The sequence below is a fragment of the Ustilago hordei genome (assembly GCF_900519145.1).
Source record: "Ustilago hordei strain Uho2 genome assembly, contig: UHO2_contig_02, whole genome shotgun sequence".
Lineage (NCBI taxonomy): Eukaryota > Fungi > Basidiomycota > Ustilaginomycetes > Ustilaginales > Ustilaginaceae > Ustilago > Ustilago hordei.
This window is the reverse complement of record NW_024545252.1, coordinates 694,749-708,794: the sequence shown is the minus strand read 5'-3', so window position 1 is coordinate 708,794 and position 14,046 is coordinate 694,749. Positions and strand designations below refer to the sequence as shown.

General features: G+C 51.2%; 6 protein-coding genes across 6 annotated transcripts; 1 reads left to right on the top strand and 5 right to left on the bottom strand.

Annotated features, from left to right (window-relative positions):
* Positions 1–86: 86 nt before the first annotated feature.
* On the bottom strand, positions 87–2,804 carry UHO2_01031 (uncharacterized protein; the record flags this gene model as incomplete). Its single annotated transcript, XM_041553499.1, has 1 exon — positions 87–2,804. The coding sequence occupies one exon, from the start codon at positions 2,802–2,804 to the stop codon at positions 87–89; it is 2,718 nt and encodes a 905-aa protein (XP_041409433.1).
* Positions 2,805–3,859: 1,055 nt separating this feature from the next.
* On the bottom strand, positions 3,860–4,726 carry UHO2_01030 (uncharacterized protein; the record flags this gene model as incomplete). Its single annotated transcript, XM_041553498.1, has 1 exon — positions 3,860–4,726. The coding sequence occupies one exon, from the start codon at positions 4,724–4,726 to the stop codon at positions 3,860–3,862; it is 867 nt and encodes a 288-aa protein (XP_041409432.1).
* A 1,158-nt stretch (positions 4,727–5,884) lies between these two features.
* On the bottom strand, positions 5,885–6,376 carry UHO2_01029 (uncharacterized protein; the record flags this gene model as incomplete). Its single annotated transcript, XM_041553497.1, has 3 exons — positions 5,885–6,109; positions 6,217–6,300; positions 6,326–6,376. 3 exons carry the CDS (start codon positions 6,374–6,376, stop codon positions 5,885–5,887), a joined length of 360 nt encoding a protein of 119 aa, XP_041409431.1.
* A 737-nt stretch (positions 6,377–7,113) lies between these two features.
* On the top strand, positions 7,114–8,532 carry UHO2_01028 (uncharacterized protein; the record flags this gene model as incomplete). Its single annotated transcript, XM_041553496.1, has 2 exons — positions 7,114–7,210; positions 7,316–8,532. The coding sequence occupies 2 exons, from the start codon at positions 7,114–7,116 to the stop codon at positions 8,530–8,532; spliced, it is 1,314 nt and encodes a 437-aa protein (XP_041409430.1).
* Positions 8,533–8,745: 213 nt separating this feature from the next.
* Positions 8,746–10,251, bottom strand: UHO2_01027 (uncharacterized protein; the record flags this gene model as incomplete). The annotated part of the gene is made up of 1 exon (XM_041553495.1): positions 8,746–10,251. One exon carries the CDS (start codon positions 10,249–10,251, stop codon positions 8,746–8,748), a length of 1,506 nt encoding a protein of 501 aa, XP_041409429.1.
* Positions 10,252–10,524: 273 nt separating this feature from the next.
* On the bottom strand, positions 10,525–12,554 carry UHO2_01026 (uncharacterized protein; the record flags this gene model as incomplete). Its single annotated transcript, XM_041553494.1, has 2 exons — positions 10,525–10,539; positions 10,674–12,554. 2 exons carry the CDS (start codon positions 12,552–12,554, stop codon positions 10,525–10,527), a joined length of 1,896 nt encoding a protein of 631 aa, XP_041409428.1.
* Between the last annotated feature and the right edge of the window lie 1,492 nt (positions 12,555–14,046).

Sequence of the window (14,046 nt, the reverse complement as noted above, 5' to 3'; positions counted from 1 at the left end):
GCATAGGCGGACGAAGAAGAGCGTGGAGCAATGATGAGAAGAAGTTGCTGTTCTAGTGTGACATGCAGATTCCGAGTGAGGTGAACTCAAGCCGACGCCTTGGACTTTCGCTTACTCCTCTTCCTAGGCTGCTTCTCGGCATCATCATCAGAAGCACCATTCCTTCTCTTCAACTTCTCCACGAGCGCGGACAACTCGTTATCCCCACCATTCTCCTTTCCATCTTTTTCCACACTGTCTCGGGCTCTGTGTTCCAACTCCCCACTCTTCGATTCCAACAACTTCCTCCTCTCCTCCATGATCTTCTGCATAGCCTTGGTCCTCGCAAATCCTGGATGAGTAGGATCAATCGCAAACCTATGATCTTGCATCAACGCTCCAAACCTCTCATCTTTTGCATCGATCTCGAAAGTATCCTGAACCAAAGGTGCACCTTTACGTTCCTGGAAAGCTTCTTCTTCACGTTGCTTCTTCTTGCTGAGACGTTTAAGGAGTTTGGCTCGTTTGGCGTCTTTACCGGATTCGACGCGGAGGATGTCTTTCATATCGAAGTGCTGTCGACCGTCTTGGGTGAGTTCGTCGTTGGTGTCTCCGATAATGTCCTTCAGTTGGGCGCGTTGACGGGCGCTTTGTTCAAGATCAGAATCAGAGTCGCCAGCGGAGGTGGTGTTGGACTTCTTGCTGGCTTTGTTGGACTTCTTAGACTTGGATGTAGGACCGTCTTGGCCGTATTCAGCAGCCAGAGCAGCTTCCATATCGACATCTTCGTTGAAGAATGGATCGTCGAAGCCTGCATCTGTGCTGCCAATTGCTCCATCGGTGTCCTTTGCGTCTTTGACCTTAGCGTCCTCATCAGCAGCAGCAGTGCCGGAGCGTGCGGCTTTCTTACGCTCTTTCTTCTCCTTCTGTTTGCGGAGATACTTTTCAAGGGTTGTCTCGTGCTCATCCCCTGCCTTCTTTCCATTGACCGACTTCTTCGCAGCAGCTTCAGAAAGACCAGGCATGAAAGTGATTTGCATCTCTCCCTCTTCCTCCTCATCGTCATGTCGAGGATCATCGAACGCTCCACCATTGCGTTTGCCCTTCTTGCCAAACCCACCGCCATCCTCGCCACTGCCATCCAGATTGAGTAGAGCTCGAAGACGATCCCTGCCTTTCTTAGCCGCTTTCTCATCCTCGTCTGGCTCAGACTCTGTGTCGGACGCGAGGTAAGTTTTGAAGTCATCATCTCGAAGTTGATCTTTAGTGAGTCCTCCACGAGCGACCATACGAGTGAGCTTGGAACGTTCAGGGTCGTCTTGATCCCACGTCAGCTTGACTCGAGAATGACGAAGTGCATCGGTCTTGAAGTCTACGCCCTTGTAGTTGGCGATATCTTCCGTGGCTTCATCTCGGAACTCGGCATCTCGGCCTTCTTCGCCATCAGGGAACTCCATTCCATCGGGAACGAAACGAAGGTCGAAGACGTTCGCTGTACGTTCCATTTCTGTGCCATCAATCTCGTTATATACGTGACGAGCAGTCTCTTTGCTGTCAAAGGTTGCTACTGCGTAGTAGTATCGCAGACGGTCAAGCTGGTACTTGCGAAGTGCTTCTTCATCGAATTCTCCACCTTCGTCAACTTGGACGATCGACTTGGCCGTGATCTTTTCTTCGTCTTCCGAATCGTCATCTCCGCCGCGTCGCTTGGAACCTTTGAAGATTTCAGGCGGTGGCCCTTCAAGATCTTCCTTCGCCATACGCTCTTTACCGAAGTCGCTGGGATAGACTCGGACGTGCAAAAGCTTGCCCCGCACTTGCGAGATAGCAGGTGCAGCTCTTGCGCGCGAAGACGAAGCAGAAGAACCACCTTCAGCAGCAGTTCTTCGATGTGCTTGCAGCGCCTCAGCAGCGGTAACTGAGGCAGTGGGAGAAACGATACTGCTGAAAACCTTGTAGATGTCTTTAGCTCGAACATGGTCCCAGTCCAAATTGACGGCTGCCAGGCGATGGGTGTCGTCACCACGAGGTATTTTGTTCTTGCTCGATTTGGGTTTGGTCTTGCGGGCCTTCTCTTTGCCTTTATCCTTCTTGCGAGAGGAAGAGGCGGCTTCGGCGTCAGTGTCGTCTTGGTCGTCTTCGATGCCTCCTTCTGCAATAGCTCGTTCGGCTTGTGCGTCGAGCTGAGCATAGACTCCTTCGTCGACATCTTCATCCAAATCGATCTCTCCAATGTCAGAACCGAGGCCGTGATCGTCGTCTTCGTCCTCATCGAGTTGTGCACGAGAAGCCCTTTTCTTCTTCTCTCGGTCGATAACGCTAGAGGGTCCGATCATGACATTGTCTTCCTCACTGTCTTCGTCCTCGTTTTCGGATTCCGAGTCTTCATCATCATCTTCCGATTCCTCGGAAGATTCTTCTTCAGAACTACTCTCAAGATTACCTTCACCACGAGCATAATCAACCAGTCCAGCATCTTCGCCATCAGTATCCTCGCTATCCTCTACCTCATCCTCCAACCCATCGATCGCCTTGGCGGGATCCAAATCCTCATTCTCCAAACGATAAAAACGCTTCATCTGATCGGCACCACTCTTTCCTTTTCCGACCTTCCTCCCATATTTATCAGTCTTGTTCCTCTTGCTGCGCGTATCATCTTCGAAAAGTCCCTTAAATCGCTCGTCGACTACAACCTTAGTGTCGTCCCGCTTGGGCTTCAAGAACCTGGGATCCGTGTGGACTCGAGCGAAACGTGGATCGGTAGTAAGGGGCGCGTCGCCGAAGCTCGCCGCTCCACGGCCTGAGCTCTTGCCTCCGTTTGCCATCGTTGAGGTAGGAGCTGGTGGCTGAAGATGGTGTCTGTTGATAGGATGGCTCAGTAGGAGAGTGAGAACTTTGTAAGTTTAGAAGACTTTCTCGTGCAAATCAAATATTTCCGAAGAAAGGGTTCTGCGACTCTCCCGAAATCCGAAACTGTTCATCTCGACACAGTCTAACAAAGATGAGAGATGGTGTCGAAAGTGGTCTTTCGATCTAGACCTTGGGATCCAGACAAATGAGAAATTACTGTTAAAACTTAAGTCGTTTTGGTCCCGATACTGGTGATCGGGGAGAGTCTAAGTACGATGTCGCTGCTAGTTTATAGACAGAACAAATATACTCAATTGACTGGATGAATGTGGCGAGAGCCTAGCGCTCCCTGTGTGATATATATACATCTAGACGGTACACGCCAGGTGTGGGTGTATCCTCCTTCATGACGATCCCTGACAACAAGCGGGACGATATTGTATCCGATCTCTGATGTGAACGGCCCCGCCCTATCTTTGACCGGATCGGCTTCGCCCGATCCCCCCTTTATCGCCTCATGTTTTCTCGCATCATCATGTTGGATTGCTAATTTTCAGCAATTACTTACACAAACACAAAACTCAGCAATAATTATTTTCTTTTTTTTTTTTTTTTTTTTTTTTTTTTTGGGTCTGACAGGCAACTCGCATTGTGCACAATTGTGCCTCTCTTTCGGTTTCAGGAATATGATGAATGATTCACATCGCCGACGTTTACTCAGCCGCGGGCTTCTCGTCTTGTCAACACTCAAGAGCCAGGCAGCCCACATGATCAGAAGAGGAAATAAGAGAGATGAGAAGATGACAGTGACCTAAATTGCCCGTGTATAGTGAACGCAAAATGAGTAAGGTAATTACGTTGTTTGGAAACCCCAAAGAGATGATGAAGAACTGATATCACATGAAAAGCCTGAGTACGAGAGAGAAGCAGAAAACCAAGAGGAAAAGACAAAGAGAACGCAGCAGATGCGGGGATACCGAGACCAGAAACCAGAGTGAGAGAGAGAAGAGATGTGACCAAAAAGATAGAATTAGAGGGGCCTATCCATAAGCCGGTAGAAAGTAGAAACCAGCTTTCGCATAGGAACTGACATGTCAGCCGGAAGATCGAGCTTAGCATGACCATAAGCGTCGGGACGGTAGTCGTTGTCGTTAGCATCGCCTACACGCAGACCGACGTTCATGAGCTGGCTGAACCCTTCGTTGACATGGTTTTCTGGTGCCATCTCATCTCCAACCTCGTCGGAGCTTGCGGATGGAGAGCGCTTGTGAATCATGTCTAGGTCACGGAACGCCATGCTCCACTGCTTGAAATCACGCTTGGTAACAGGCTGTCGCAAAACGCGGATGACGCCGTGGTGTCGTGGATCGTGTTCGATTTTGTGATAAAGCGCATCAACAGCTGCTGCTGGTCCTTCCAAGAATTGCGCGAAAGAACCGTCATGGTAGAGGAGGAGACCAGTGATTCCCTTGCAAGTATTGTTGGTGCGAGAAGTACGGAGAATCGACTTGACCTCGTCTTTAGTCATTTGACGAGAACGTGCTGATGAAGTGTAAACGACTTGAATGAGGTCTTCTTCTTCGGGCAGACCAGCGTCCAAGCTGCCGGCCGGAGAGACGTGGTTGAAGGAGATAGCGGTGGTGACGGAGTCAATCGACTCCGATGAGGACTGGCGCGACGAGTGATTTAATGATGGCCTACTCAGCACTGGGATACTATCTGAGCTGCGGGTGAACGACGCTGGAGGTCGAGGCGGTGCAGAAGCAGATCCGCTGAACTGGTGGTATGTGTTGGAAGAATGCGCGGTAGAGCGAGGAACGGAGGGTGGATACTCTAGGTGCACTGTTGGCCTTTGCACCTGCATCGGCCCACTAGAGGCGTTGCGCTGGTGTAACATCGTGTACATAAGATACTGAGGTAGAGCCAGGTGGAATCGACGGTGAGGCCGACTTTCTATAGCGACAGATAATGCGGACTTGAGGAGCTGCTGGTGGTAGAGATAAAGTGCGTAGGGAGAAACAGCTGAGACGATATCGAAGGGCGTAGGGTCAGCTGAATGGAGCTATTTGTAAAGACGTCCTATACGAGATGTGTCGCTGTGTTGGCGAGGATGTAAAACCAAACAGGAAGTAGATGATGGTGGTCAAGGGATAGGGAACAACAAGGACACCCACAAATACTTCTGACAAAAGGGAGCTCAGGGCCACGTCGGGACCAGGGGAAACGAGAGTTCTTACCGGATCTTTTTTGGCAAAGGGACGTGGCTCCCGCCACCATTAGCTGCTGCAAAGGGCAAAAGCAAAAGCCGAAGATGCGGCCAACAAGGCCCGAGAAAAGCCAAAAGCTCAGAAGAGCAGTGGCAAACCTCTGAATCATCCAAAGCACCGTTGGCGACGCCAAAACAGTGCACATGAAGAGTATCCGGCATCCTGGTCACGACCCCAGCAACCCTGCGACTGAGTGCACGCGGTTCTCCAACCATTCATCCAACCATCATCAGCATCGATTAAGCAGTTTGGCACGGGGATCAGGGTCAATACCGAAGGACCGAAGGGAGGCAAGGCAGGCAGGCTGATGTCCAAAATGGCAGCTTCACAGAGGTGTTTGACAATAGGCACGCCGCCAGAGCAAGTTTCTTGTCAGTTGTAAAAGCCGGCATTGAATGGTTTGCATATGCTCGAAATTGGGGATGAGTGAGAAGGGCAAGTGAGCCCAAAACTAAGCCAAATGGCGGAAAGCGGAAAGCGGAGAGTCATGTGTACTGCAAGTAAGCGTGCTCTCAGGGTCAGGACGGGCGGAACGGCATAAGGACCAGTCGGAGTTGGAGGCAAGCAAACCGCTCTTGACGACTGTTTGTATGATTTTTGACAACTCTGACTGACTGTAAAGATAGAGAGAAAGAGGCTGCCTCTGTGTTCGGCCTATCCTTGCTCCTTGCTCCTTCTTCCTTGCTCCTTGCTCCTCCTCCTCTTGTTCATCCACGCAGATCGAAAAAGCAGTTATGTGCGGTTGACAAGAACAAAAAGAGATTTCCTATTCCCCATCCACTTTCTTTTCAGTCTTGTTCACAGGAACGCCAGGAAAGCTTGTTTAGCTGGTTCGCTTCTGACGTTCCGCATGTACCGTGAGGATCGATGTTCGCCGTTCGTGTAGATAAGGCGCAAGCAAACGACGAGTGGTTCTGTGTCGAGCCAAGTTCATGTGAATGCCAAGTTGTAGCTGCCGAGGCTTTCTCCTCAAGTGAAGTCGCACCACCTGATTCGCATGCTGGCCGGCACCTCTGGTATGATGGAAGCACACTCTGTTTCCGAAGGCGCTGGGCTGCTATTGAAGATCAACCGGCCTATGGATTTCATCACCAAGCACGGACCTGCATCGCTCCATTACCTGGCCATGTTGAACTTCCGATCTAGTCGAACACAGGCGCCCAGAGCCGTAACGTAACAAGCCTCTTACAGCTTCGGAAACGGCCTTGTACGAGAATCAGCATACTTACACAAGGTCTTGCTGCCGTCAGGGGGTTGTGCCTGGACGGAGAAGCGCGCATTTAGTTCGGCAAATGAAGCACTTCTCGATCACCATGACGTCTCTGCGTCGATTTTGATTTTTGACGTGGGTATCGGCGCGTCGATATAGCAGCATTTCTCGCAGAAAACCACCGTCAAAAACGGATCCGAGCGACGCACTTTTTGTGCAGGCATGAAACGTCAAACAAAACTAGTTCGAACAGTGTACGCAACGAGTCTTTATTGTGGTCCCTGATTGCTCAAGCTGGTGTGACTTTGCGTACCTGTCCAACCGTACACGCCTTACTGCTTTCTGTCAACTTGGCCGTCCTCTGTGCTTTCTCCCACAGCGCCAGCGATCCTGCCTTTTATGGCTTTCGAAAGACGACAAGACGAGACCATTCTGGCAAGAATGGAGATTCTTGTCGATGCTTGAAGCAGCGTTGCGATCTGGTGGTACTTTTGCGAGTGGCATCGCCATGTCGATTTTCGAATCTCCTTTTCGTGACCCCGATTTCGCGATAATTTTATTTATTTGGATTGCGTTGTTTTCACGCAGCTTTCTAACATTCTTACAAAAATCGCTTCACGTGCTTGTTTGGCAATTCAGGGTCTTGCCGGACTTGAGCTAGCCACACAGACACACACACACACGCAAGCACTTGCTGCGCATCAACCAACCTTTCAACTCCACACTATCCAGCACAACACAGCACTCGGCTTGATATCGGCACAGCATAGCACTGCATTATACGGTATTGTCCAGCAGAGTATCGTCATGAACACTCTGCAGACCCACTTCTGGGCAGTTCGAGACTATCTCGCACCAGTATTGAGAGAGTCCAAGTTCAAGGAGCATGGCAGAATCACTCCAGGTATGTCCTACAATTGCTGATTAGACCAAGTCGGATCGATCGTTGCTGACCCAATGTATCATGGTATACCTTTTGCTGCTATATCTTTGCTCTGCTGCCCCACAGATGAATTCGTAGCTGCTGGCGACTTCCTCTCCTACAAGTTTCCCACATGGCAATGGTGTGCGGGCAGCACATCAAAGGCAAGAGACTATCTCCCGAAAGACAAGCAGTTCCTCATCTCCTGCGGCGTACCTTCGCTACGACGTGTCAGTCAGATCGAGAAGGGCGTCGGTGTAGGTGTCAAGGATGACGACGAAAAGCTCATGAGCTTCGACGAGAGCGGTGCCGAAGCTGGTGAAGATGATCAATGGGTTGCAACGCATTTCGATCCGCAAAGAGGGCCAAGTGGGCGTGCGGGAGAGATGATGGATATTCCTGATATCGGTGAGGACCAGTCTGCGCCCGAGAATCAGCTTACAGAGGGTCAAGAGGACGATCTCGCTGCTCGCGTGGCTGGCATCACCGTCAGCACCCAAGGCTCCTCGCAAGGGCCGGCTACGTCAGCCAACGAGATCGGCGATATCCCAGACATTCCAGACATGGACGACGAGACGGACGACCTTGCAGGCGGTATCGAAGAGGAAGACGATCCTGCCACAGCCGCTGTCCCAAACGTTTCGAATACTGCTTCGGCCTCTGCTTCGGGCGCAGACAATGGTAAGCTTCTCTCGGTCCGCAAGTACGACTGCATCATAACCTACGACAAGTACTATCAAACACCGCGCATGTGGCTTGTAGGCTACGACGAGCATGGTGTGCCACTCAAACCTGCACAGATCTTTGAAGATGTCTCCTCTGACTACGCACAGAAGACAGTCACCATCGAGCCTTTCCCACATGGTCATGCTGGGCCGGACAGCTCAGCTACCTCGTCCGCTTCAGCGGTTGGTGTGGCAACGGCGAGCATCCATCCGTGCAAGCACGCAAGTGTGATGAAGAAAGTTATCGAGCGTATGAATGCTTCGGTGATTGAGGAGCAGAGGAAAGCAGCAGCTGCGTCAGGGGCGACACCAGGAGCGGGGGAGAAAAAAAAGAAGAAAGGTTGGAGCGTGTCAAGTGCTGTCAAGCGTGTTACTGGTGGGTCGGGGGCCGGGGCGGATGGTGCAAGTTCGGCAGGGGCAGGGGCAGGGGCAGGGGCAGGGGAAGCAGCGGGCGAAGCTGGTGCAGATGGCGAGGAAGAGGTTGAAGGTCTTCGTGTCGATCAGTACATGATCATTTTCCTCAAGTTCATGGCATCTATCGTTCCTGCTATTGAGATTGATGCCACTCAGGCTTTGTAGATTCTTTTGCTTCTCGTCATGCATATATATCTCGCAATCGCATCATACCAAACCCAGTCGTTGCACAGAAGTGATGTGTTTGATGTCTGTTCGCTCGTTCGCTCCGGGGTATACGATTAGGTACGAATACAGAATCTCCTATGATGGTTGCAATGCGAGAATCACTATTCGTTCTTCTCCCCTCCTCCACCCTCCACCCTCAGCCCTCAGCCCTCAGCCCTCAGCCCTCAACTGCTGCCTAAGAATCCTCTTGCTTTCCCCATCTTCAATCTTGTCCTGAATCCTTTTTTCCTTTTCCTCCCCACTTATCTTCCTCTTTACGTTATTCCTGTGATGTCTTCCCTTTCTATGCGTCTTGGTATCGACCTCTCTTACCAGAACTGGATGTTGTGGGTCGAAGGTGCAAATTTCGCAAGTGAACAACTTGTTTGCCTCGATAGTCCTCACCCCCTCTCCTCTGCTTTCTTCTGCGGGAGAGGAAGTGAGGGAGAGTTTAGATAGAGCTTGGTTGGGCGTTCGACCGGAATAAAGGTAGTTGGTGGCCGCGGTAGGGTTGGAGATCGTTGTCGGGTCGGGGAGCGGTTGGTGGTCGAGGAATCGAGAAAGGATTTCTATGGCTGGGTTCAGGACATTTTGGCTCCATAAAGAGGGGTCGGTTGTGTCGAGAAGGTACAACTGGACATCATCGGTGGAAGAGGTTGAGGAGAGAGCTGCTTGAGCACGTCTAACTTCGGGTATGAGCTTATTTTGAATCCATTTCAGTTGGGATTTGGCATATTGTCGGGTACTCGTCTTGGTCCCTTCCACTGCTTCGTTGAACCATTGCTGCTTCTCCTTTTCCAACACCTCGGCTTCCTCTGTCAGAGCCTCTAGTTTATCAAGATACTCGGCGAATTGCCGGTAGCCGATAGTTTGGAATATACCGGTTTGATACTTTCCCTCACCCTTGGAAAGTGCGTCGTTAAGCATCGATCTTGCAATTTCTCTCATCTCCCTAACTTGCTTCTGTAGGCCACGTGCTACCATCTCATCCACCCTATCGTCCAACCTTTGGCGCAAGGTGGCAGGGTCGCACCATAGCCAGAAGAGTAGTTTTCGATATCCACTAATCCCAGTCGAGGGTGCAGAGGAGGTTATTTTGGTGGTGGAGGAGTGTTGATCCTGTTGCGAAATCCAAAAAGAATGTTGACGAGCAGTCTCCTTGTACACTCGCAAAGAGTTGGCCACTTTTCGTGAATCTCTATAATGCCATCTCCCTGCCATGACCGGATCTATCTTCTCAAGTAGCTTCCACAACTTGATCGCCAACGTTTGATCCGCTGCTGCTCTTGCCGCTAGATCTGCCTTCGCATCATTCCCCAACCCAACCTGCCCCAGCAACTCCCTTTCCTCTTCGGTTAAGCTCTGATATGCTGGATCGGTCGTCAAATCCACTTTCTCCTCCACTCGGCTGTCCGCGGGAGACGTAGAGATGAATCGACCAGGAAACATCAAATGCTGCAAATAATACGTCGTCCCACCAGCAACAATTGGCAACTTTCCCTCCTCGGCCAACCTTTCAGCAATCTTATTCGTATCCTCTACGAACCGCTTCACATCATATCCTTCCCCACTTTTCTCCGCCGGGTCCAAGAAGCCGAGAAGGTGGTGTGGTACTCCTTGCATCTCTTCAGTCGTTGCTTTGTTAGTGATGATGTCTAGGCCGCGGTAGATTTGCATGCTGTCACACGAGATGATTTCCGCTCCCTTATGCTGGTTTGAGAGGGAGGAGGAGGAGGGGTTGGAAAGGGCTAAAGCAAGTTCAACAGACAACTTGGTCTTTCCTGTTCCTGTGCTGCCGCATATCGTCACTATACTCCTTTTTCCCCCGAGTCCCTTACTGGCGATTGAGCCCTGTCCAAAGTCCTACCAAGCCACAGCATAGGTGAAGATCAGACAGAAACAAGGGAAGAAAAGCAATTTGAATTGAGTAAGAAACGCTTGATGAGGGGTTCAAAGACCGAGATCCTGCGAAGCCAAGACAGAAAGGGAAGAGAGAGGCAATGTGTGTCAGCTTTACGGTTCAGCAACAGCGAGCCGTAGCTTAACAGCACACGACCGCTCCTCATTCCCTCTCCACCAGGTTGTAGTGAGGTACTTACCTTTTCAATCTGCGCCGCAGCAATGGGATGATAGAAGCTCTTATTCTCGATAAACGTCTTCTTTGCCAAGTCTGGTTCGACCTTGTTCAGTGCCCTGTAGACGGTTCGGCAGAACTTCATCCTTCCTTGACCCTTGACCCACTCTGCTGCCTGTTGAGCGTACTGCCCACCCTCAACTTCAAGTGCTACTTCAAAGAACCTCAACAACACCTCCCCATTGGTCGCCGTGCTAAATCCATATACCTCGTCAAGCTTCTTGGTAATAGCGAGTGGGACCTTTGGTCCGGAATGAAGTCTTTCCAAAAAGACAACAACTTGATTTGCATTCCAGCCTTTGATATCCTCCTTTGTAAAATGAGCTTTATCAAGACTGGTCTTGCCCTCAATAACGCTAATCCAGCGTTGGGCAAGAGAAAAAGCCTGTTCAGCAAGAGTAGTATCATATTCCATCTTCACCGGCAACTCAGTTCCTTCGCCATGGAACCAAGCTTCCCAATCCACCTTCTCCAACGCCGCATTTGCCTCAGCATTGCCCTCAAAGAACTTATAAAGATGCTCCTTCCACTCTTCCGTGGTAACGGACCGATTGTAGAATGCGTGGAAATAACTTTTCGCATAAGGCAAAAAGTTGTCCAACCCTCCTACTGTCTTCTCTAGGTACAGCAAAAAGTTCGATCCCTTCTCATAAGGAATCGAGCTAAAAGCATCATCTGGATCTTCCCCATCCTTAAACGCTGGGATAAGTCGCTGAAATCGAGGATTATCCGTAAACTGCTCCAATGCGTCTTTCAAAGCTTTACTGCCAATAATGTACGAAAAACCTCGATGAGCAGGTCCTTGTTTAGCTCCGTGTACGTCTTGGAGAAGCAGACGTTCGAGATAGACGGTCCATCCCTCGTTAAGCCAGAAGTGAGTCCAGTTGGCACAGGAGGTGAGATTTCCAGACCAAGAATGGCAGAGCTCGTGCAGTAGAACGTCTGTCAAGCTTCGATCTCCGCACACCAAGGAAGGGGTCAGGGTGGTGAGATTGGCATTCTCCATCCCACCATAAGGGAAAGATGGGGGGAGAACGACAGAGTCGTAGCGCGTCCAGGAGTAGGGTGAGATAACGTTCTCGGCGTGTTGGAGGAATCTCTCTGCGTCGGCCTCGAACTCCCACTGGACTGCATCAGCATTGGGAGGTTCAGCCCAGATACCAGTGCGCTCGCCTAGCTTGCGGAACTCCAAATCACCACCAACAATAGCAATGAGGTAGGAAGGAATACCCACCGGCTGCTTAAAGTTGTAAGTGTCCTTGGTGTCCGGCTTGGAGTCGTCTTTGAGAGCAGACATGAGGACGGGGATGCGAGAGTAAACGGTAGCGGTGTAAGTGATCTTGTGCGAAGGCGAGTCGATGCAAGGTACAAGGGATCGACAGTGGATGGCTTGGCATTGGGAGTAGAGGAAAGGGTTGGTTTTGCCTGCAGTTTGTTCTTTGGTGAGCCAGCCGAGAGCGGTGCAGTGTTGGGTGGTGCTGTAGTGGATGTCTACGTGGACCTTGTCGCCCTTTTTGTTGAGCGAGGAAGGGATAGGGATCTCGAGGGGGGCACCGAGGGTACCACGCTGGGTGCCGAGTTTGTAGTCGACATGGTTGCCTTCAACCTTGACGGAGCTAATCTTCAGGTAGCTGGCGTCCAAGGTAATGGAAGTGAGACCGGACTGGATGAGCTCAATGAGGTGTGAGACACGGCCGGAGATGATGCGGGCATCCCAGTCAATGTTCCAGTCAAGGTGGAGGTGGAGAGGCTTGTATTCGGCAACCTTGGCATGGGTGTGAGTGTCCTCGGGGATGCGAGGGGTAGGTGCGCAGACCGAGGTAGGGTTGGGAGGAGTCCAGGTCATGGTGCCAGCGTGCAGAGCAGGCGTGCTGCTAATATGGCGGCAGCGAATGGAGGATCGAAAAGGTAGGCGTGATGTTTGAGAGATGCTTGGAGTGCGTGCTGCTCGAGTCGAAAAAGCAGCAAAGCAAGCAACGGAACCAGAACGAAGCGTTGGAGCGAACGAGCGAAGAGGCCGAGAAGCGGCAACAGGAAACAACGTTGTGAAAGAAAGACGAGTAGTCAGCACCATGAACACCGAGCGGCGGCAAGATGCAATACTCGGAGAGATTCCGAATGGAGGAGGAGGATGTAGATGGTTGATGGTGAAGAGGACAGGCGTGTGTGTGTTACGTCTGTCGGATGACATGGACCCGGCGCTGCTTTTTTTGCTTTTCGGCAAAGAGAGCGAAAGTCGGAAGACGGAGAGGAGAGGCTTTTTACAACTTTCGGCCGGGTTGAATTTTCTTTGCTGGCTCGCAAGTTTGTTTCGATCTCACAATAGTAACGGATGGAAAAACAAGCCCTTCTGAGACGATGAGCAGTACTCGACAGTCACTGTTGCAAGCTTTTTGGTCTCTCGCATGTCAGTCAACGCTAGACCATGTCCTCCGCAGCCGAAAGGTCGATGGGTAGATGGATAGACCTGCTTGGCGTTCCCGAGCCGGCTACTTTCATGCAACTACGGATGCTGGCACAGGCGGTCAAGGCTTCACTGCAAAAGATGCATGTTGCAAGGCAACACACAAAAGCACCGAGAGAGGCCAAGCTTTCGAATAGGAGCTCTCTGCTTGATGGCGTGCATGCAATGTTGTAGCAAGGGCAGCAACGCTTTGTTACACTCCGCTCCACACATTCTGCTGGGTTGGATGCATAGATGCCTGTCACGATGCTCGCTTAGCTCGCTCTGCTTGTTTGCCATTTCTTTCCACCAAGAGGCGTGTGTGGATGTGTCTATCCATCAGTCCGAACGCATCGCCCAAGCGCTGCCTTCATCAAGATCTCGAGACCCTTCTTTGCGTTCTTTTCGTCAGCCCTGCCTCCATCAAGCGCCTGTTGACTGTACAGTTGGCAGCCATCATCGCCCGCAGATCGACATGCTCGGATCATCGGATTGGCCCTCTGCTCCCGAACGCATCCTCGCTCGGCCCCTTTTGAGACGGCACAGTCATGTGAGCTCTGCAGTCTTTGCTCTTCCCCTGCATCGACAGCAAGATGAGCGGCAAGAGAGAGGTGCAAGCCAGCGAACGAATGTGAGTTGTGTGTGCTGTCCCCATGGGAGCATTGGAAGAAACGAATCAGCGAGCACATGCCGTTTGACTCCATTCGCCCTGTGCTTTGCTTTTGCTTTTTGCGCTTTCAACACACTTTGCAGAGCTGACCAAGAGAGTGAAAGATGGAAGAGCTGAGCATCAAACTCACACTCAGCCTTTGCAAAGCTTGCATCGATCCACCTTTGACCCACTCTTCATGAGCAGGGCTTCTCGACCCACCGGCGACCGTTCGAGCTTACAACC